The 23982-nt window shown below is 37.8% G+C and overlaps 1 protein-coding gene across 1 annotated transcript in view; it reads left to right on the top strand.

Annotated features, from left to right (window-relative positions):
* The window catches only part of LOC139741768 (mutS protein homolog 5-like), a 120787-nt gene that overhangs the window by 9261 nt on the left and 87544 nt on the right, over positions 1 to 23982 (top strand). Inside the window, exons 2-3 of the mRNA XM_071652353.1 lie at positions 11886 to 11966; positions 14563 to 14649. Of these exons, the coding sequence (XP_071508454.1) occupies positions 11886 to 11966; positions 14563 to 14649 (168 nt within the window). The remainder of the gene's footprint in view (positions 1 to 11885; positions 11967 to 14562; positions 14650 to 23982) is intronic.

Genomic DNA, 23982 nt, shown 5'->3' on the forward strand with positions numbered 1-23982 from the left:
AGGAATTCACCTTCCTTCATACAAAACAATCGTAGGCATTCAAAGTGATAAATGGGGGGGGGGGGGGGGGATTGGGTTCTTTTTTGTGTGCAAAATTCAACAAATATAGATTTGAATAATGACTCATCTGTAATCAGAGTCATTATTGTTGTGACATGAATCAGAATGTTCTTCAAAATTTTGACCCAAATCTGTTTTTTGAACCCTCTGACAGATGCTTGATCATTCTGAGAGTTCATGTTTTGTTCCCCCTTTCTTTTTTTTTTTCTTTTTTTTTGGGGGGGGGGGGGGACGACTTCAAATGATACCCCGATTGTTCCTGCTATGCTCATTACTCATGTACTCCCATTCGTTTTGCATTCACTTTTGTGCCTCCAAAACAATGTTTGGATATAAGATTTAGCCATAATTTAAACAGATTCATGCGGAAACCCATATTTCTTCGAAGGAAAAAAAGAAAGATAGATAGAAAACTTCAGTATTTTTTGTGAGGAAGAACAGATGAGTTTTTTGTTTGTTTTTGTGAACGAATAATTTGTTGTGGAGTATCTCCAAGTCATGGAAAACTCTATGGCCATAGATTGCTAAATTGGAACACTGTAAAAAGTCTGCACACATTTTTATTATCATGCAATGATACTATACATGAATATGTCCCATGCTTTTAAATGCAATGTACATTTCATCATCTGAGAAGACATAATACAGTACACCATTACAGGCACAGTATTTGCAACAATTGAAAAGAATAAGAAAAAAGGTCCTTTTCATATCAGTGGCAGGTCTATTTCTGTAGGACCATCACATTTACTTAAAAAAAAACCACACACAATATAGTTCCCGGTATAGGCAATTATCATGATAAAAAATTTGGAGATATTGGTATTTGGGTGATGGAGAAAGAGAAATCCTAGTTATAAAAGCTTTTCCTTTGTTCAAATATCTATGTATGCAGCATTTTGAATGCCCTATTTTCAGGGAGTTTGCCCAGTTTTAAGTACACATGGCAATCCATCACTTTCCAACTGCTTGGCAGTCCCTGCATATCTGCAAATATTTGTCTTGTCATCACTAGAAGTTTGTTTCTTACTTTAAGCCATTATTTTGATTCTTCTTTGAAACACACATACACACACACACACAAGTGCATGCACACACCTACATACCCCCCCCCCCCCCCCACCATAAGAATTTATTGATCTGTTATTGTATGCAGATGAGGTGATGCAAGCTAGAAGCTGGGGTATACCTTCATGAAACCACTACTGAAAACAAACAATGAAAATACGTGAACTCTGGAATTCTCTCTATTTTTATCTATAATTAGATGAAAGGCAAGACAGACACATGTAGGAGCCACATTTGGCAAGAGAATGATACGAGACCAAAAAATATCTCTTGGCACTCCAATATGATCTTGTTTTCATCTTGAGAGTCTTCATGAATACATGGATATCTGTGTATGCAAACATTAAGATGGTATTTCAAATGGTCAGGTCCTATTAACCCGTTGAGGATGAGTCCCAAGTATACTCGGGCAGGGGTCTATGGGAAATGCGTGTTGTAGCTAAATCAATCCATCGTCAACAGGTTAAACTTCACCTTCATGACAGTAAGTTGAATGGAAACCTTGAAGGTCTGTGTCAAACTTGTATTTACACTTATGATGATAATGGGATTCACAGTGACATGAATTAACAGGATACTAATCTCGATATTTGTATCATGATCCAAATCTCGAGATTTCTGCCTGCATGAACATAAAAATCCCACTAAATAGTGCGGTAAGCATCGCGATACAAATCCCAAGAAATCCTGTAATTATTTCAGAACTATCATGGTAACTTGAGATATAGCATGATAATTCATACAACAGAGTGTGTGTGAACACCAGAACAAAAAAAACTTGAGATATTTTTTGTCTCATCATTCAAAACAAACATCACAACAGCGTAAAAACTCAAGGGCGGGGGTCATCATTCCTGTAGATTTCAGGCATGTGTATTTTGGTTGACAAATTATTGCAATCGGCAATAAGTGGGAATATTTCTATCCGTCTGAACGTGCGCAAAATATCTTGGTATTTGGAGCGCGATTGTAATAGTCCTCAGGACAGGCAGTTTTCTTTAGTTATATCGACATTTTGTTATAACCGAACAAATAAACAATAACAATACATAGAGTGGATAATGTTGCGGCCTGAATTTTTACTTTGTTGTAACCGGAATTTCGTTATAACTGTGCTCGTTATAACGGGAGTGCACTGTATTTTGTCTGTGTGACTGTGGCTAATGAGAGTGAAATTCATCAGCAGAGCTGAATGGAGCATTCATTTAGCGTGCGTCACCACTTCCTATAACAAGATTTGAATAATGACAAACCGCAAAACCAAACTGAAACAGAAGTAGATGAGTGGTCCGTATTCCCTCTCAAATAAGGGAATTTCCAGCATACACGTCTACTTGGGATGACTATCATTTATGGCCATGTTCACGTTTCAAGTACCAATCATTTGTAGCTCGTACTACAGTTTCCGCCTCGGCTTCCTTGATTTTCTGTGCCCCGAGTTTCCGCGAGTGTTGTTCTACTGATTCACTTTCCTCTACAATTCGTCGCAGCTCTCTGTCGTTTGTTTCCCCTCCCGCCTGTGCTCTTCAAATCTCTCAAGGTCGTGTTGATCAATTATCACAAAGTTTAAAGGGTAAACATTGTTCTCATGTGCCTGCAGAATTGTCAATTTTTGCTCTAGAATTAAATGGACACATATGCGTATTCGAAATGTGTGAAATAATGTGGTGATAACACAATTTTAACTAAGTAACGACAAAAAATGTGAATTATCAGCCAAAGAAGTTTGCAGGAAGAACTATGGTCTCAGAACGTACTCAATTGTGGTTGCTATGTAGGTTTTTTTAAAGTGATTATTAATCGACAAAATCGAGCCATGGCATTCTCCACTGATCTTCTATGCTAGAGTGGATCGCGTACAGCTTGTTGGGACAATGATTTCTAGGGCACAGTCAGTCATCCGGTAATGTTCTACCTATACCCACTATCGAACTGGGAGGGCTCTTCAGGAATATAAGTCGTATGCATACAATCGTAATTATTTTGCTCTTTGATCTCAAAATACTCGACAGCAACTCATTTGACCAATCAACTTGCAAATCGCGTCAGCCAGAAAAGTTTCTTGGTAGACCCTTTTGATGAATTGCAAGCATTTTCCAAAGAGTTGAAGATGAACTACCCTTCAGAGAACTATGTTTTGGCTGTGAATTAACATTACAAAGTTAAAAGTCTTTGTAGATTGGCTCATCATATAACTTTTAATGCACTCTGTACACAATGTTTCTGAATGATATGCATTTCCTTATCCAAATGGTTGAGGAAGAAGTATCAAATGTACACCGAAGCAAAGCATTCTTGTATGATTCTTGTACACACTTTGTTTCAGATGTTTTCATTAGATTCTGCTGTTCATTCGTTGATTGACAATGCGCAATTGTGTGTATCCAACCCCTGAATAACAGGCTGAATGAGTGTATATTTTGTACTTTTGATAAAAGATACCCTAGAAACGTCTTTGTCATTAATTAAGAAATTACGAACCCTTTCTACATGAAATTCATCATTGCAAAATCATAACAATTCTTGAATTGTTTGATGTAAAGCTTTGATTCTTTTTTAATTCTTCTGAGAAGAGAAATTGTTTTGAAATGGAAATACAAATGTTAGATTAAATTGTGTGTGCATCTCAATGGTAGATGATATCATCACTACAGTTTAATTGATGAGAAATTTTAATCCAAACAATGTACATTTAATGCTTGTGGCAATTTGCAACAAAATTTGTTCTGTGAAAAAGGCCATTGGCTCCGATTCGCGAAAAATTTCATGCCACAAAAATGTCTTGCTTTAGAGTAACACCTGCTGATTTATGTACTGGAAGGAAACGTGAGAAAAATAGAGAAAACTTACATGTACATGTAGGCTACACCTCATTTTTTTTTTTTTAAATTGATGCACTTCTCAACAAGAAAGGTTTTCAAATGTGATGTTAAGTGCAGTGTAGTTGCCACTTCCTGATTAGGAGGAATTGAGTCGCATCATGCTGCGACTCCATCATGCATGATGGAGATACTGGGTGTTAGCTCGCTTCAGGTGCGGACCTGAAGCAAGCTAACTCTCAGTATAAAAGGTCGAAAAATAGTTAGTCCGAGCTAAAGTTAGTCCACTCTAGGGAGGTGGATCAGGTCAGCTTCAGGTCTGAGCTAACTTCAGTATAAAAGGTATCTCGAGTTTAGCTCGGGCTAAATCCACTGACCCGTGACCTGAAAGCGTGTAGCCAATATGTACGTTTACTGCTGTACTGGCGCGCTGTGTATTACGCAGCGCATTGGTGTATCAATAGTATTTTACGCTGTCACTGTTTGCTGTTTGGTAAAACTCTCAATGAACTCTTTGAACTAGCAAACGACATGATTAAGTCGTGAGAAAAAACAATAGACCAGCTCAGTACGTATACACGATATATATGCCGCTTACTGGTTGAATTTCACGAGTAACGCATTGAATACGTACTCGCAAGTGATGAAAACTGTCACTGAATGCGCAATGATGCTTTGTGTATGGTCGAGAATGGCAGTATAAAACGACTTAGCCTGAGCTAAAGTTAGCTGGCTTCAGAAGCGAGCTAAATAAAAGTCGTGCCCAGTATAAAAGGGGTATTAAAGATCCTGTGGCATGGGGATACCATAGAGAGGAAAGGCTGGCCCGGCTTGGATATATTCAAGAATCCCCAAAACAAATTGTAATACAGCTTTATCACTGATAACTACAAAAGTACGCACACAGCTGAAAACCTCGACTGGAGTCAACCGTTACCAGTGAGCGTAGGCCTCGATGCACAGATTCGCTGACGTGTGGCTGGTGGGTGGGGGCTGTTCGTTTTGGAATGCCCCTGGTGGGCAGCGAATGCCAGGGCTGCCAACATTGGAAACTAGTTGAGAGTGAGACTCCCATAGGCCAATGCTATAATTTAGGAGTCAAAATGAGTGAGATCAATAGAAATGCATGCAAATGAAATAAAGTTTTAGAGTGAGAAAGGACCATAAAATGAGTGAGTCTCACTCTCAATGAGTGAGAGTTGGCAGCCCTGGAATTCAGTCGGACCATCCATGCTTCCCCACGCTGCCAGGGCTTTGACTATTCCTTTTAAAACGTGAGTGGTGTGCCACTTTAATATCTCTTCCAGCCACAAGACAAAACTCAGTCTGCTTGAGTGATTGTCTTGCAGTCAACATCATGTTTCGACCATGTCCAGCAGCTATAAAGAACTTATGTTCTGTTCCCCTTAACATTGAGGACGTCATAAAGGTGTCTTATGTCCCTTTTGCAGACATCATGACATTTTGTAAGGCTGAAGAATAAATGTCTCCCAACATTGTGTATGAAATGTTTCGGTAATACACCTCAGAATTTTTAGAATAGAAGTGAAAAACTAGGCCCATGCTACTCGAGAATTAAGGTTGAATTTCTTAGGGGTCTGAATAAATTCACTGGAAATCTATAGTATTGTTTACCCCTCCATCTCATGAAGAAGTTTCCAGCATTCTTACTACAAGGAAAGGTCTGAATTACCTACGCCAATAAAGGAATCTAATTTTATGAAAGGAATCTAATTTTCAGAGTTGCAAAAGGGACTCACAAACTTTAACATGTCATTGACTTCACATGCATTTATGTATAAGCCTTGAGCAAGAATTCACTGTCTTCTCACAGGCGTTTTCACAAACTGTAGAATTCAAGAGATATATGTCACTCAAAAGATGTCATAATTTATTCTAGTTTTTTTGAACAACAACTCTATTAGACTTGGCACAAGTGTGGTGATGAGTTCTACAACCATAACAAAGGGCTCATTACAGCTTAATACCCCTCCTAGTAATAGCCTATGAGACTTCCTGTTAAAAGTGGAGCCGAGTAATTAACCTTGGAGAAGAAATGCAATCTTGATTTAGTCCTTCCTCCATGAAGAATAAAAGAAGGGAAAGAACTGGAAAAAAAAAAATCAGAATTAGTACTTTCCTGCTGACCGTGAGCAGGGTTCCTCGCATTTTATGCTGACTTTTCTTAACTGAACATCCTGCCAACATTGGCTTCAAGGAATGTATACTGTGGCTTACTGTTTTCTGCATTCGTTTGAAGTTGGCAATTAAAACTGCAGTTCTTCATGAGTGACATATCCTCCTCCACAACTGTGTTTTTGAATACTAAGAGCTCTTTCAGATTGGAAAAAAAAAGAAGTTTCATTTGCAAATGTGATTTAAAACAGGTTCTCATACTAGTTGAGTAATTTTTTGTTAGTCCTCCTGAACATGTTTCTCAAATGTCATGTGGCTAATGAAGAGCTAGAGAATGATGTTTTATGAAGTCTTCCCGACAATCTCTAAATGCTTCTAGCGTCTGTTATACAGTGGTCATAGACTGGTTCACTGCCATGATGTAAACTCTTGTGTAAGTTATAGGACGAAAGTACGCAGCAATCATGTAATAAGCATAGTGGGGACCTGTCTTCTTAAATGAGTGTAAAACTGTTAATTGAGAAGTAGAAGAGCCTTTTCAAATAAGAGCATCATATTCGAGTCTTCACCAGAGTCATTTTATCCAAATACTATGCTGTTTCCACACACATTTTTGGTCCTTATTCTGGAGTCAACGATTAGGCACGTGATATTCCTTTATTGTTACATTAATTGCCATGTTAATCAAGTCGGGGGCAGTTTCTGATCAATTAATTGTGTTTCCACGTATATATCTTTGTGAATCGTTGTGGCGCTTACATCAATTCAGGTAGCGGAAACAGAAACCAACCTCTGTCTAATTTCATTTTGTGGTTTCGCAGCTTTCTTGTTTATGCGGGTGTTTGCTTTCTTTCAGCAATCTTTATTTAGACAAATACTTCCTTTATTGTGTGGTCAGCGTGCTTACCACGATGACAAGCCTAAACAAGACCTTTGGTTACACTGTCATGCATATTTAATTTTTGCAAGTCACAGCCGTGGCCCAATGAACCACACCATATAGGAGATCATCTTTGAGACAATGTCACATGTTGCTTACATAATTGTAGCATGCAAATAGAATGTTTGTGTGAATGTTTGTATGTCTGTAACAAGAGCACAGAGTACAGAGGGGGGGGGGGGGGGACAGTTTGAGATAACAATCATCCTCAGAGCATCGGGACAAACAATCTGTGATAGTTAGGCAAACAATTTTTAACCCTATTTCCTCAAACCTTTGCAATTATTGTCTGTCCTTGAGAGAAGTTGAAACCATCAATTGTGTTACTTCCATCTCGAGTGTTTATCCACGAATCCTAAATCGTAGTGTTCTTTGTGAAAAAGAAAGAAGAATTGAAGTGACATAGTGACTCACCAGAATCCCCTCAAGTGTGTGTTTGGAGAAGCGATGGGGATTCCCCTACGAAAACAAACCGCTTGTCTCGCATAGTGCATGGGCCTAGGATTGTATTGCTTTTGATGGAAATAGTGTAACTATACAGACAGATGAATCAAGAGATAAATAGATGGAGAGGTTTATATATAGGTAGATAAACAGATATATAGATAAATAGATAGGTAAAGAAAGCATGATTGGTAATACGTGGTTGATAGTTCTAAAACAGTTCAAAAGTGTATGATAACTCTTTATCGATGAGAAAGGGATTATGTAGATAGATGGATAAACTGTAGAACCTGAAATGTCCAGGTGCTTGACACCTTCACGAATATCATAAGGAGCCAAGATTTGCGAAAGTAAAATGAATGTGAAAGATCTTGTCTATACAGTACTATGAATGCCAGTAGCAATTTGCGAAAATTTCATGGCGCAAAAAAGGTCTTCGGCTCCAGTTCGCAAAAGTGTCATGCTGCTGAATGTTTCTGGGCCCCGTTTTATCAAAAGATGTAGTCAATTATAAATTTCCTTACCACACAGGCTGCCATAGACTTACCAGAGAAATCAACTATGTAATCAATTATAACTCTTCATCTGTCGTGATTTTACAGTAGATGTATACATAGATGAAGATAGTGATGGAAGTATGGGTTGAGTGTGTGCATGTGTTTGTGAGAGTTTGTTTGTGTTATTTATGTGTTTGAGTTTTTGTTCGTGTACGTATGTGTGTTTGTGAATGTATGTATGCGATTGAGAAAGAAATTTAGAGGGCCCAAATCTTGCCATTGCCAAAGATGAACCAAAGGATGGCATGGGAACATGGCATGGTGTAACAGCAAGAACTGTGTGTTTTTTTGTGTTTGGGGGGGGGGGGGGGGGGGGGTGGGGGAAGATTTTGTGTTTTTTCTATCCTCAATCACAAGTGAAAATACTTCAATCACCATCTGACCTGCTCCTTTCACACAAAGAATAGCTTTGAGAGAGGAGATGAAAACAGCTATTGTAAATTCTGCTGGTAGAAATTTATGAGGACGCATAAATCTCAAAGCTCAAGAGGGATTTTTCTAGTCTATATCACAACAAAGCTTTTATGGAATATGAGATACCATGTACGTATACAGCTTCTGAAGCTGTGATACAAGTGAATATCCCTAGGATGATGTATGGACCATGATGGAAGCGGAAGTTAACCAAGAAGGGTTTCAGACTTGCGCAAAATAACTAATTTTTAGTCATGTTTCTGTCTCATGTCCTTTACGGACGTCAAGCATATTTGCAATTTCAGAGTGCTTAGACACTGAAATGGGTTCTCTTTGCTGGCCACTAACAGCAGATGTATTCCATCCGGCAACTTGTTCCCAATCTCCTTGTTCTTTCAGCCATAACAACCAACCATCTCTACTCTCACATGCAGAAATACATAAAGACTTCAAAATGTGCAGATGAATAGTGAGGATGAAATTGAAGCGAAGACAGTTAAGAAACACATCATGCTCGAAATTGAGCAAAACTTTGTCACAAGTTAACACCTCCCATCAAAAATTGGACAAACAATGATTTGAGAAATGTGTTTGAGAGACACTCGATTCGTCGTCATTTTCCAGCATTGCAAAATTTACTCCAAAAGCGCAAGACGTTTTTCTAGGCACGCTTATGAATGAATCTTGTCGCCAGTCTGAAAGAGCTCAAAGAAATACGAACTTTAAGTCTAGGCTGGTACATGTACGCTACCTGCTGAGAGGAAGAGAAGGGGAATCACAGTTCTGGTGTTTGACTGAAGTTTGTTGCACTCTGGCTATTGTGTCTTGAGGGAATGGAAATCCCCCTTCGTTTCTGCGATGCCATGAAAAAAATAAAATTCGGGGCAAGCACAATACCTCTCTGTGTTCAGCACCAGATGGGTGGAGTGGAATTCCATGCGCTCTTTTCAAGCCTAGTACTGAATGTAACATTCAAAGGTCTTTCATTTTTGTGTGATTTTGGTGCCACAATTCATTCTGAATGTCACATTTAAATGTTGTTGTTGTTGTTCGGGGGTTTGGGGGGCTTTTTTTTTTTTTTTTTTACAACTCACATGACAATTGTACTGCAATCACCGTGGCCCATTCGTCACCATCAGATTGACATTCCCAGAGCTGAGGAGTAAATGTCCCTGAGTTAAAGGGAAAAAAAAATTCAGATGTTCAGTGAAGATGAATTATATGAGAGTAACATGGTGAAAGCTAGCTGGTAGGTCCTGGAGCAGAAAATATCCTGATCTCAGAATTTGAGAAGTCAAATTGAGGTGGGTATGTGAGATGTCTGAGAAAGGATATGTACCGTCATACCTGCTCTATTGACCACTTGTCTATATTGACCACCTGCCCAAATTACCAGATTAGGAACCCTGTTCCTAAAAGAACCAAATTAGGCCAAAGAGCCAAAAGAACCAAATTAGGAACCCTGTGCATAATGAACATCTGCTGAACACAACCAGGAACCATAGATTTGGTTTTGGCTGGATGCCTTAGCAGTGTGCCCATCTACGCCCCAGCAGCACACGGCCACAGAGCACCAGCCTTTCTATGGCAGTGCTGGCCATTGCATCAAATATATGCCATTAAAACTTGTATGACAAAGCATTGTTCGCGAAACTTTCATGCCGCGAAAAAGGCTGTTGGCACAAATTTGCAAAAGTTTTGTGCCAAGCCTGTTTCGGGTTTTACAGTGATGTCTGGACATTGATGGTTGGTATGTGATGAAAGTTACTGAACATCTGTTCCTTAGTGGGACAGGCTCAATACCTCTGCTGTTTCGGTAATGGAGGAGGCGTGTCAATTCTTGTGTGCTTCCCCACCCATCATGCGCCCACCTACCCATACACCACCACCCCTTGTTCCCCGCCCTGCTGTTTCATGCAAAGTTTTTAAAAAAGTTTTGAAAACTTTGTGGTCTGTCTAGGTACTAATTGAGTAATCCCTCGGGATCTGAAACTTATAACCTCAAGCTCTCGCCCGAAGCTGATGGGCAGAGCCACCTGTAGAGTGTGGTAAGAGGGTTTGTGTCTCCGTCCGTCTGGGTTTTAAAATGTTGGACGTTTGGTGGCGAGGCGTGATATGTCAGGGAAATATGGAATCTTGTATGTCTCTTTTAATCATCATCACACGGCGAGTTCATTGCACTTTTGACTCATCGTTTCAGGCTCATGTGTTCACATTTCGTCGAGATGTTGTAACGCAACATGATGTTCAAGCAAGTTGACTTACATTCTCAACCATCCTGGTCAGCAGCCGTTTATCCTCACATAACATCCTGCTTAAGAACTGTAATACTCAGCTTAAGACCACACCGAAACTACTTCTGTAGGAGAAGAGAAGACTGGGAATGTTTTTGAAAATTTTGAATGATAAGTTGTCATTGTCTTATGGGTAGAATTCCTCTCCTTGTAGCCCTCTTTTTCTTCCACAAACTTCACAAGTATATAGCCTGAAACTACACGAAGTGGAGCATTATACTTTGATAACATGCAGCTTCTATCAAATTATATAATGAGAAATGAAAACCATTGTCAAATTTCAGAGGTGCTGTCTTGTAAATGATAAACAAAGTTCCTTAGGGAGTGCAGAATTAGGGACATTAAAGTTAGTAGTGTGCTCTAAACAAATATTAACATTATGCCTGTACAAAACTGTCATCAAATTATATCATTTCCTCACTGCTGAAAGTGACAAGCATTTGCATTTGGAGGCCAGAAGCTGATTGATTCAAAGTCTGCTGTTAATTTTTGAGAAATTGCTCTTTAGCTTCACCATTACCTCCTGTTGCCATGGTAATGGCTACTTAATCCTTCAAGTTGTATAAGTGTCAAGTAAGTTAAAGTAAGTTCATTGTGAAATGGACACCTTTTAAATGTGTGAATATACAAAACGTCAACAGTGCAACAGCTAAGAAGCATGCACAGCTTTCTCACGCAACCTGCAGGATAGATAGCAAGTCATTCGGTCACAGTTTGTGACAGTAGATGGTGCATCATAAATGAATCAGCGTGGCTTCACGAGTAATATGTGCATCACTCATCGTCACGATGTCAGTAGCTACAGGTCGTTTCAGCCGTCAGAGTCGGCATGATGGGAGGAGGGGGGAATTCTTTTAAAAAGGGAGAAGAAAACCTGGATATTTGTGGCGAGAGAGTTTGACGAGGCTGTCACGATCATTCCACCTGCACCTGGTATCAGACTTTAATCCCCAACTTAACGTCTGCTCATCTCACTTTTTGTCCTTCTCTCTCTCTCCCTACTTTCTCTGTCTCTTCTTGCCCGCCTCCCTCCATATCTCGTTCTCTTTTTCTTATTGTCTGCTCATCTCTCTCTCCCGTTCCTTCCCATCATTCCCTTTCCCCCATCTGATCTCTCCTTCCGATCTCTCCCCTTTTGCTTGTCTGTCCGCAGTCTGCCAACAACTGCAGCCCGTCTGTGTCGTTGCGAGCTCCAAGGCCGACGAGAGACTCCTCAATGCCCTCCGAGATCGCGGTGAGTAATCCCTTCCCTCCTACTCTGCACTAATCCCAGGGATAATCCCCTACGATAACCCCACTTCTCTCCCCCCCCCCCCCCCGCCGCATCTGTCTTCTTTCCTCTTCCGAATCCCCTGTCCTCAACAGAGCTTCTCGCGTGCTCGCCACGGAGACGAGTGCACCAGGTGTAAGGCCAGTGACACAGGTATGACGAAGCAAGTGAACAGGCAGGCATCTTTGTACTTCCAATTTTGACATTATATGGCAACAACAATCATTGCCATGGCAACTCATTCAAAGAGAAAGTAAGAATATGAAACCACAAGTGCCCAACAAAGTGGTGACAAACCTATTAAAGCAAGTTTCATCAAAATAATGAAAAGCAGTGATTGTTATTATGGAATCTGTGTTCACTTGGCTCGATGGTAACTACCCTTCCAGTCAGAAATAAACATTTTACTCTGATGATGCCAAAAAAAAACCCTCAATTGACATGAAATATTGTGATAAATGTTTCTACCCAGCTTTTGTCATGAAGCTTTGATCCATTCTGATAATCAATGCAATATGAAGAAAAAAAACAAACAACCAAATGATTTTTATTTTGTTGCAATGATCGCAACATCCCACCACATACCTCAAAGTGAAGTCAGCTTTGGATCTCCCCGTTTCTGTGAATAATGCATCTGTGGTATTTGTCTCTATTTTTTTTGTGTGGCAAGTAGAATCTACAAAAACGTATTCTCTTTCATCATGTGACAATAATTACAATTTCAATTGCTAGACTTTAATTTTATGTGCACACCCACAAGTCAGTTTCGCTGCAAGTGGGGAAAAATCCCACACAATCTTTCCAGTGAGCCATTTCGGGCTTTTTAATTGCCATGTCGCTTAATCATTTCTAATTGAAAAGGAATGATGTTTTATAGACTTTCCCGCTAAGTCCATCAGAAATGTATTGCTTTTTTTTTTTTCAAAATGTGTTTAACAAGCATTCTCATGACTCAAGACTTGTGTAACAGGTTTGTGTGTGTGTGTGCAGTTTAATATTTGCAATGTTGTCTCTTACAAGTTATATAGATATCTCTCATTTTCGGACTCCGTTCAGCCAAGCAACGGTTGTCGTATGAATTCATCTTTCTTTATTAGCAATTAAGTAAAATGATGTTACAGGAGAAATACAGCACCATTCATTGTACAGCATTGTTCTTATACTGAAAACATTTCCCATTAACGAGGGTATTCCCTTCAGCTTTTTTTTTCCTTTTATGTATTTGAATTTTTTTTTTGTCTGCCCAAATCAACATTTGTAAGAAGGAAATCCCCACATCTGTCAATGTTATGCATCACACGCACCATGGCACTCATTGAATATGTCATTGCTGGATAATAGACGATTATTTACGCCCCGCCGCGTATCTCTTTCTCCTTCCTGGGAGATGAGAGACGAACCAATGAGCTACGACTATCAATAGCAAGATGACTAAGATGAGATGGGATCAATTCTGAAAAATTAGTTCCCCCTTTTACGTGCTATCGGAAGGAATTTAGGTTGATTCATTTTCATTTGTTTCTCATAGTCATTTTTTACTACTTTTTTTTTTTACTTGCGTGGAGAAGGATCTGGTCTTTAGGAGCTTGATTCATGGTAATGATAGACATTCCAGCATGTTGTGTCATGAAATTCTTATGTGCATGCTCACACACATATACTTTTTGTTTCATAAGTGTGTGCAAATAAGTTGTAGATTTTGCATCAGACAATATTATGTTCTTGTTCAGAGGCCATTGACCTGTGTCGCAGTTTGTTGATCCCACCGGTAGAAGTAGCTACCCAAAAGCTTTGTTGTTTTATCTTTTGAAGAAAAACTTAATGTTAAATATTTATAAGTCTGCAGCTTTCTTATTTCATGTTCAGTTTTGATGATCCTTCTGCCATTCTGTTTAATTCTACTCACCCTACTATTAAGGCCAACTTGAATGTTGAGTGGCAGTATACTTAAAGGGATGGTATAGTTTTTTTGCAAGATAATTTGAAACCACTTTATGAAATATTAGCGAGCATACAATAATAGGAAGTAATAGTTTATTTGATGAAAATTGGTTTTAGAATGGCAGAGATATCCAAAAACAAAATACAGCAAAGTGGTCCTAATACAGGTGGGTCCCACCTTTTATCAGGATTACTTTGTTTTACGTTGTTTTTGGATATTTCAGCCATTTGAAAACCAATTTCTGCAAACTAACTTTAAATTCCTTTTCAGAATTGTATGCTCTATGATATTTCATATTAGTGGTTTCAAATTATCTCCCAAAAAGTTAAAACCTGAATCCCCATCTCAACCAAAACCTTACCATCCCTGTAGAGAAAAGGTCTCATAAGTTGGCTCCAAAGACACCAAAGTCCTTAGAAGTAAAATCACCAATGGTCATAGATAAAGGAAACTCTAAATATGCTAAGTCTCTTCTTCCTTGTCATGCCCCTCTCCCTCAAAATAAACCAACTATGCAAAGTTGGCTGACCATTTGTACTGCTTGCAGTTGTATGTATGTACCACTTGTTCATGCTACTAATAATCATATCAGTTTCTCATCCCATTGGCCTTGAGCAGGTGAAGACATGGGATCCACTGGAGATGGAGCCACCAGTGATGGACAGAGACAGGCTAATGTGCAGCTTCTCCCCAGCCTAGATTTCTGTGAGTATGAATATGGTCTCAATCTCATACAGTATCAGGGTTCAATTCAATCAGTCAATCATAGTTTATTTCCAAGGGTTGGATCCAGGAATTCTGTAAAGGGGGGGGGGGGGGGGGGGGGGGGGGGCACACACACAAAAAAATCTGGTGGTGCCACTTTTTCTTTTTATTTGTTTTACTTGGTATTCTTTTTAAAAAAAAAATTAAAGGGGGGTGCACGCCCGGTGCCCAACCCCCCCCCCCCCCCCCCCCCCCCCCCGATCCGCCACTGAATATATATGCCTTGTTACATCAGTTCTATCTTGTTATGGTTTATTGTGCTGTGTCATTATATTATGCTATCTTCTGTTTCACGGTGAAGCTTTACTTTGGAGTAAATTTAGATGCTCCATTTGTGAAATGATATGTTGGGCTCTATTTGCAGTAGGGGCAGTTTCTTTGTATGAAATTGTGAGGAGGAGGAGAAGGGGAAAATGAAGAGAATAGAAAAGGGAAAGTGGTAGTGATAGTTTGTTGGAGTAAAAGTAAAAAAGGACCTTATTTTCTGTTACCCAAAAATTGATGTCTATATGTTCTTGTCAAAAAAATGAAATTAAGATTGAATTGAATTGAATTGAATTGAAGGAAAAAGGAAGATGTAAAAGAGGAAAGAAGAAGATGAAGTAGAAGTGGTAGAAGTAGATCAGATAAAGAAGAAGAAGCTCAAAGAAGAAGCAAAACTACATAGGAAGAAGAAGGAAAAGGGGCAGAAGAGAATACATGAGGAGACAAAGAAATTAAAAATGAAAAGAAAAAAGAAAAAAGATATTGACAAATGAAATAGGAGGATATCGAGAAGAAGATAGATGAAATGATTCATGAGGAGGAGGAGGAGGAGGAGGAAGAGGAGAAAATAAAAAGAAGGAGAAGAAGAAGGAAAAGATGATGAGGAGAATAATCAGACTGGCAACCGCTCTGCAAGAAGAGACTTTCAGTGCGTGGGATTGATGTTTACATCACAGGGACGTTGTAGTGGAAATAGAGAGAAAGAATAAAGGCGAAGGCAGCGCCGGAGATCAACTGGACTCAAGAGTTTAGACACCAGAGAGTCTACTTTGGTCATAAGACCACCTCATTGTTGTTGTTGGTTTTTTTTCAGCCTGACTCCACAGGATATGTGTGGGAGATATTCAAGTGAATATCCACTTTATTTTCAATGAAGTGAATGCAATTTATAGAGTTTAATTAAACAAAGGGAGCTGAGAAGGTTTTATTAGAATCACACTTAAAAAAAACTGGATGTATATAAGTTATCTTCTTTCAGTTTCTCTTGTTGACATGAATTCAAGAATCAGAAGAAATCAGTTTCATCATATTGTTCTAGCATTGTAGCCATTTTTTTTTTTTTGGTAAGAGGGAGGGGATTTTGGTGACCAATAGATGACAAGTATAACATAATATATTGATTTACAAAATAAGGAGGAGAGGTGCTATTTTACACCATCGTCTTATGTGTTGTATTTACACAATTGTGGCCTGTATCACTCTTCTGTGGAAAAAAGAAATGTAACTTTACACAATTCTATAGCTGTCCTTATCATTTTTTTCCCTTCAAAGATTAGTATAACTTAAAGGGATTGTATAGTATTGGTGGAGATGAGAATGCGATTGCGCCAGCCAGTTCACACATCGTGATCATGCGCTGCCATGGATGTTTGTACAGTGATCACAGAGCAGGCATGTGTTGAATTTATACAGCAATTTCAACCAATCAGAATCAAGGATTCATCAAATGAGGTATATATGATTATGAGCAAGTGGATGTGAAAGAGAAGAGAGTTACTATGTGGAAAGACAAGTCATACATTAAAAAGATACAGCCATGAGAGAATGTGATGGAAGGATGGACTGAACGAAGAATGTCTCAAAGAGGAAGTAGGGCAAACAGAGAAAAGGTCAGAGAGGTAGAGGGAGAGACAGATAGTAAGAGAGGAAGAGCATGAAGAGAGAGAGAGAACAAAAAAGAGAGATAGAAAGAAAATGGCCATGAATGATGCAGTTTAGGTTCGATTCTCTAAAGGCTAACCTTCAGGGGTTAAATTTTGATGCATTAAGACCTCAATTTGGTCCTTCCATGTCTGCCTGTGTCTGTTGACAGCTAAGTGGGTTATTGGTCCCATCCCACAGCTGTCACCGTTTTGTCGAGATACTGATTAATATCTAATTGTGGGCGTCTGGGCCGGCATTATTGCCTAAACTTTGCTGGGAAATTCCAAAAGAACCCGACAGGATTTTTCCCCCGCCCCCCTTTCTACTCCGCTCTGTTTAAAGCCCCAGTTTGGGAGACTCTGAGATATATTGCCACAAAATTTAATGAACTTGAAAAAAGACAGAATATGTGCCAACAAGGGTTTGACGGATGATTTCATGAACACACACACATACATACACACAGACAAAATGAAAAATCCTATCCTTGTGTTAATATCTATGTAAATTAAAGAGTAGAGACAGTCAAAGTATCAAACAAATATGCAAATTTAATATACTGGTATCTATCTTAGCAGTTCTTAGCTTTAATTGATAATGGACAGCAAGGATGAGCTTTGCTTGTCAACTATAAATTAAATTTTTAGAAATTCACATAATCTACTGTGACAGTGAACAGTGAGATGGACAGACTCTTTACAAACAAAATGTTGCTCTATTTTCAAGCACTGTGGTTGGACTTTAAAGGGGAAGAAGAAAAGCTAGTTATCTTTTCAGCATCAGAGTGTGCAATGTATACTTTGCGTGACAGCAGTTTGAAGGCAAGAAATCTCAAGGGAGAAAATGTTGTTCTGATTTAAAAAATTAGTGTTGAGTAGAAGAAAGAAAGAAAAAAAGACACAAGGAAAGTGAAAGTGAGTCAGAGACAGAAATGGAGAGAGTCAGGGAGAGAGAGAGAGAGAGAGGGAGAGAGAAAGAAAGATGGATTGATTAACATATACATACATACATACATACATACATTCATCTTCAATTCAATTCAATTTAAATTCAGTTCAGTTCAGTTCACATTGATTTCATTTTTTCACACTGAAATGATCTATAAATATAAATCTCACTTTCTTCTTGGTGACAAAAATAATGCATGTAAATTTATGCAAAGAAAAAAATAATCAAAAACTTACAGTAAGAATACATGACAGTGGTTGATAAAGTAGCAAAAGTGAAATAACTGTCAGTATGCATTGTGTGAAAAAATGGGGGAAAAATTGTTTCCAGTGTCATTTTTTTTTTCATGAGGGATCAAGAGGGGTGAGAGAAAGGGTTTGAAAAAGATGGGCATGGACGGTGAATAAAAGTGATATGATTTAGAAATGATAAAGTAAGATTTCTAGCAGGTATGTAGAGTATGAATAATTAATTTCATTGGACCAGAGATGTAAGGTAAACAGTGTTGTTACAGGGAAAAAAAACCCCAGAAGTATTAATATCAGGGTGTCTGGGATGAACACTGAACTAGGGCTTTCTATAGCTCAGTCGGTAGAGCACCGGGCTAGCAATCCGGAGATCTCGGGTTCGAATCCCGATGGAATCCCATTTTCTTTGCTCATTTTTCCACTAATAAGCTAATACACTGTAATAAAAGATGAAAAGCAAATGAAAAGATGTTTTACAAAAGATATTGTTGCAAATGTTCATAGCAAGTGAAGAGCTTTAACCTGAATTTGCAAGTGCAAGGGGGTGGGGGTGGGGGGATTGGGAGGTAATCGAGTAAAGTTTATCTTCAGATAAACTTTTATGCCAATATGAGAGCTTGTAGAAGGCATGTACCTGAAAAAAAAAATGGTGTCTGGGTCATTGTCTTGTTGTGTCATTGCCTTCTGAGAATGGTATGTGTAGAAACATGTGTGGTATTCAGACACCAGGTGTGGAGTGCTTGTTCATTTCACATACATTTGGAATTTGGCCAAGAATGCGATACTATTGTTTGATGTGTGGAAGAAACAGGTGTAGTGATCAGGTGTTTGGTTCCCCAAGGCTTGCTTGTGGCTCACTGAACATTAAATTGACCCCTGTTGTATAAAAATATAAACTTAATGATTAATGGGAACTAAGCAATCAGTGGTTATTATATAACACCTAGATAGATCCTTTTCATTTGATTGGTTGTTTGATATTGATCATTTGTGATTGGCTACAAGCTGAAACCCATTTTCAAGTGACAACTAATGATGTATGAGGTGTATTTCATTGGATTACAAAAGACAAGAGAATTTCAGTTGTCTGTAGCAGATTAGAAAATGCTGTTAAAAGTGGAAATTTTCTCGGTTTTGAAATTTTCGCTCATTTCACACAAGCAGAAACCAGCGTGAAAATAAAATTATAATTATAATTATACATTACATTTGTAATGCGCTTTTATACAGTGTTTCTAAGTGCAAAAAATAAAAGCATGCAAAACTTTTTGCTTGCTATATGTTCCAATAGTTCATTTCGTGATTCTGCAGAATTAAAAACATGTGAAACCCATCTTACCCGGTCGAGAGTGAAAAATTACTTACGCAAAAATATCCACTTTTACAGTAGTTGTTGGGGAGGTTGTTGGGATAAAACATGCATACACATACATGTATCAAAGGTATTGAGTAATGATATATATTGATAAGTATGTGTGAGAAATTTTTGTGAATGGACTGCTGAAATATAAATATAATCTTTTTTAATCCAGCTGAAATCGATGTGTGATGCTCACGAGTGACTATATGCTTTATTGTCCCTACTGCCAAAGTCTACATACCAGACATGAGTACCTGGTACCAGTATTTGCTTTGAAACTCTATGCAAACTCTATTTCCTGGCAATTGTATTTCTTATTTACCATGTGCATCTAAAATGTGTAACCACTTTTGAGTGGATTTAATAGCAGCTATGTGGCTACTTTTTTCACTCCTATTTGTTTGATGATGGTTTGTGTGCTTGTTCAGAAAGGGAAAAAGATTAAAACCATGATCCTGTTCTCAGAAATTCCTGATTAATGAGAAGAGAAGCATTTTATCAAGTTTGGTCATTAAACATAATTGTTATTACTTTTGCTGTTACATTGCAGTGTAGCACAGAGCCCCCACCCCAGTGAAATAATCTTATCTCTTTGTAGAAAAACTGTCATAAAATATGCTTGGTTGCATGTGAAGTTGAAGTTTCTATAATAAAAACTTTGTTGACATGGGCTATTGCTAACACACTCTGAAGTTTGCTAACAGTGAAAAAGAGGTGCATTGGATTTACATTTTGCTGTTTTTTTCTTTTGTCAGACCAGACATAAAAAGGAGTTTCAGGTGTTTTGTTTTGTTTTGTTTTTTTGCTAGAATTTAATCCCTAAAAAATTTCCTATTTGTATGTTTCAACAATAACTATCTACCAGTATTCATTTTTTGACCTATTTTTATAGGATAGACGTGATAGACGAGCAAAGTAGAGGATTGTAGCCATGTTGTTTTTCAACATTTCACATGGTTTTTACCTGCATTTAGCCATGTCAAAGACCCTCCCTTACAATTTCCTCTTCAGTAAGTGCGTAACCCAATACAAGATCCCTGAAATCTCCTGTTTGGGAAAAATCTACAGTGTGTATCCAATGACGACACAACAGGGTGGGCAGATCCGTCAGCAAATACACTTATCACTAAAATATATCTTTTCATAGACACGTGCAGAAATGCTGCAACAATATTTATTGTTCATTGTAAAGAGAGAAAAAAAAAGAATTATAATGAATAAAATTCTACAGTTCTAGCGTAGTCCCGGTTTATGTATGTCAATAGACATGGGATTGATGTTAGCTGATAAAAATCAGGACTGTTGTGTGTGCAACGCAATCTACTCTGGAGACAACACCCAATGTTTGTGCTTCGGACTACACTCTTTTATCAGATGTTGACATCTGGATTTAAAGGGGTTAATTAGAGCTGAATAGGTTTGATGTTTTGTGCCCAGTGTTCTGTAACAGTGTAGTCTCAAATGCATGCATCTGAAAATGCTGAAAACATTTTTTTTTCTTTCTTATGAAATGCATTGTTTTAGTCAGTTATGGTGTGACACAGTGTGTATTTGTTCATCATTGAAAAGAAGTATTCACTCATATTTAAGGGCAAAACAACTTCTAATGTGAGTGAGGAAAATCCTTTTTTTTTTAAACAAACGGACTTAAAGGGATAGTTTAGTTCTGGTTGAGATGGGGATTCAAATTTTAACATTTTTGTGAGATATTTAGAGCGACTTACATGAAATATTAAAGAGCATTCAATTCTAAGAGCAATTAAATGTTTGTTTGATGAAAATTGTTTTTGAAGTGGGTGAGATATCCAAAAAACATAGTGGTCCTTATAAAAGGTGGGTACCACTTTTTATTAGGACCACTTTGTTTTGCTTTGTTTTTTTGACATTTCAGCCATTTCAAAACCAATTTTCATCAAATAAACTTTGAATTCCTCTTACAACCATATTCTCTTTTATATTTCACATAAGGAGATTCTATAATTACCTCACAAAAACGTAAAATCTGAACTCCCATCTCAACCAGAACTATACTATCCCTTTAATTTCTGCACAGCATCTATATCTGTATGTTAAATTATGTTATCATTTTATTATTATTCAGAATGTGTATATATGCCAGGCAGGTTTCATGTATATTAATAGTTGATGTCATTGTACATGTGATGGAAGTTTACCAAAGCATGTGATAAGTGCCTGTGAAACTTAATGAATGTTTGGACGTTGTATTTCTTCAGAGATATAAACAAAAACATTTTGTATTCTCAGTGCTTGAGCCAAATGACTCAAATAAAATTTGATTGCAGTTTTTTCTTCTTTACTTTTCTGACTGAAAAGACCCTACAAGTTTACTGCTTTCTCAACAATTATCAACAAATTGTTTGCTCCATGTAATGATATCCTTGTAATTTTTGTCTTTTGTAACAAAACTTCATTGTTGTCATATCTGTTGAGTCCTTCACAACACAGAGATTTTGTTGTTGGCAATCTTCCAAATATTGTTGTGTTCTTATTGAAAGCGTTGAAACATACCATGCATGTTTTTCTGAGCTCAGAACATCATGCCCCTGATCAAAAATTAAACTTGTTCCAGCCCTATCAAATACAGATAAGCCGAGATTTAATTGCCAATCATCTCCCTCCAAGGGTGGAAACACACACAGAGCAGTCCCTCTTTGCACCCCCATTTAATTAATCCTCCCCCAAGGGAGGTTATAATAAAATGAAGCCGGGGAGTTATTATCCACAGCAGTTATATGGCCCAGTGGTAATGGCTTGTCAACTCTGGGGGTTGTTGACAAGATGTGTCTAGATTGTTGTTTTGTTTAGTCTGTGGTTAGCGGCTGTGACTGCATGGGGGCAGTGTTTGTGTAGCAGTCTGCTATTAGCTACAGTGTGGTCTGATACTGTTTATCTCCTGAAGGCAGTTATAATTCTTATGGTGCACTGTAGACAGTTACAAGTATGACAATCAATTTTCTAGAAGATTTCATTTAAGGGTTTACTAGAAAAGTTTGGTTTGGAGGAAAGCAGTTAAATGGAAAACGACTTATTATAAGTCTGAGCAGAATTGGCCAATGATATCAAAGTTGATGTTTGAACATCACTATACTACATACCAATGTTTTCTGATCATCTTTGAAATGGCCAATTTGGTCACATGATTATGGAGTCCTTAGTGTTGTGGTAATCCTCATCTGCTTTTTAGGCAAAATGACAATTAAAGACCGCAATATATTTGTCTGGAATATACTGACTTTGTTAGATATACAAAAAATATATATTCAAGGTGTGATGTATGCTCAATTATGGCAAAGATGTTTTACCAGAAATACACACCAATACAAGTCATACATGAAACTAATGATATGTGTGCATATACCGAAAATGGTGGTGGTTACTATGGCAACAACATCATCACTGTTACATGCCTGAAATAGCTGTAGAAGATGAAGTTATACGTCTACAGACTTTCATGAAGAGTTTGTTCTCTGTTTGAATAGTGATGGCCACAATTATCAATATTATGGCAAATTTGATGTGCTCATTAAACTGAGAGAGAGAGAGAGAGAGAGAGAGAGAGGGAGGGAGAGAGAGAGAGAAACCTATCAGAGTCCAATCTTTTTCACCCACTTAAGGATTCTGTAATTGCAAATCAGCAAATGTACAATTTAGGTAGGTGTTATATCCTTATGGTAGCAAAGACTATCATTATTATTCCCGTTTAAGTTTCGATTCACTTCTCAAGGTTTTGACACTTTGTCTCTTTATCCCGGCATTAGTTTGCTCTGTAAAGTGTGTCATGGTTATATTCAGCGCTTTTTAAAATGATTGTCTTCTAAACTGATGAGGTCCTTCGGGAGTAAATTAATTTGCTCGCGATCTATTATCTCCTAATCGACTCATAAAAGCAGCCATTAGTGAAAAGGTTGCATCTCAATTGTTTGGCTGTTTACGCGTTTGTCCAAATTTTTGATTGACAGCAGGTATGAAGTCTTATTTGTGATACTCCTATTGTCTGATTGTGAGAAAAGCACAAACAAATGCGGCAGAAGATGGCAATATGTTTTTTTCAGCAAGAATTTGAAGAATGTCTATTGTTGCTGTTTGTGTCCGTGAAAAGAAGACAATGGCAGCTATTGTAAACAGATAAGTGATTATATTTGTGAAGATCCTCCTTTACTTTTCTGTGAGTGAGGTTGGAATTACAGTGGTTTCAACATTTTGATTGACACCTTGTTGAAGTTCCTTCGCTAAATTGCACAAACCTTTGATGTAAATACCCTTCAGAATTGTAAATAATTAAATCTGTATTATTGTGTTTTGAAGCATTTGGCCTCAATTAGCTTGCTTGTTGTTACTGGTTCTTTTTTAGCGATTATAATGTTCTTTTACTTTTTGACTATTTTGTGACTTATAACGTTTGCTAACAATGTTGTTTGGTAAATGAATTTCATTTTAACATTTTGTGTCATTTCATTTTGTGATGTGTCTACGGGTATGTATATGTGCCTTAAGTCATGTATATTAAGTAGTTCAAAATCACATGTGACATTAAATATAATTGAGTGTAATGTATGTTTAAGAATGTCTTTGCTTGGGTTCTTTGATATCTAATGTTTTAAAAAAATGACAGAGCAGTAAAATGTGTTGTTTCAGAAGTGAATATCACAATAAAAATGTCAGAGATATTGATATTTGGATGATAGAGAAAAAGAAATTCCAGTCATAATACATTTTCCTTCATTCAAATATCGTGCAGCATTTGGAGTGCCCTTTTTTTTCAGGAATTTTGCCCAATTTTGTGGACAC

The sequence above is a fragment of the Diadema antillarum genome, unplaced genomic scaffold (genome assembly GCF_040938485.1).
Source record: "Diadema antillarum isolate AM-2024a unplaced genomic scaffold, OU_Dant_1.0 scf00000031, whole genome shotgun sequence".
Lineage (NCBI taxonomy): Eukaryota > Metazoa > Echinodermata > Echinoidea > Diadematoida > Diadematidae > Diadema > Diadema antillarum.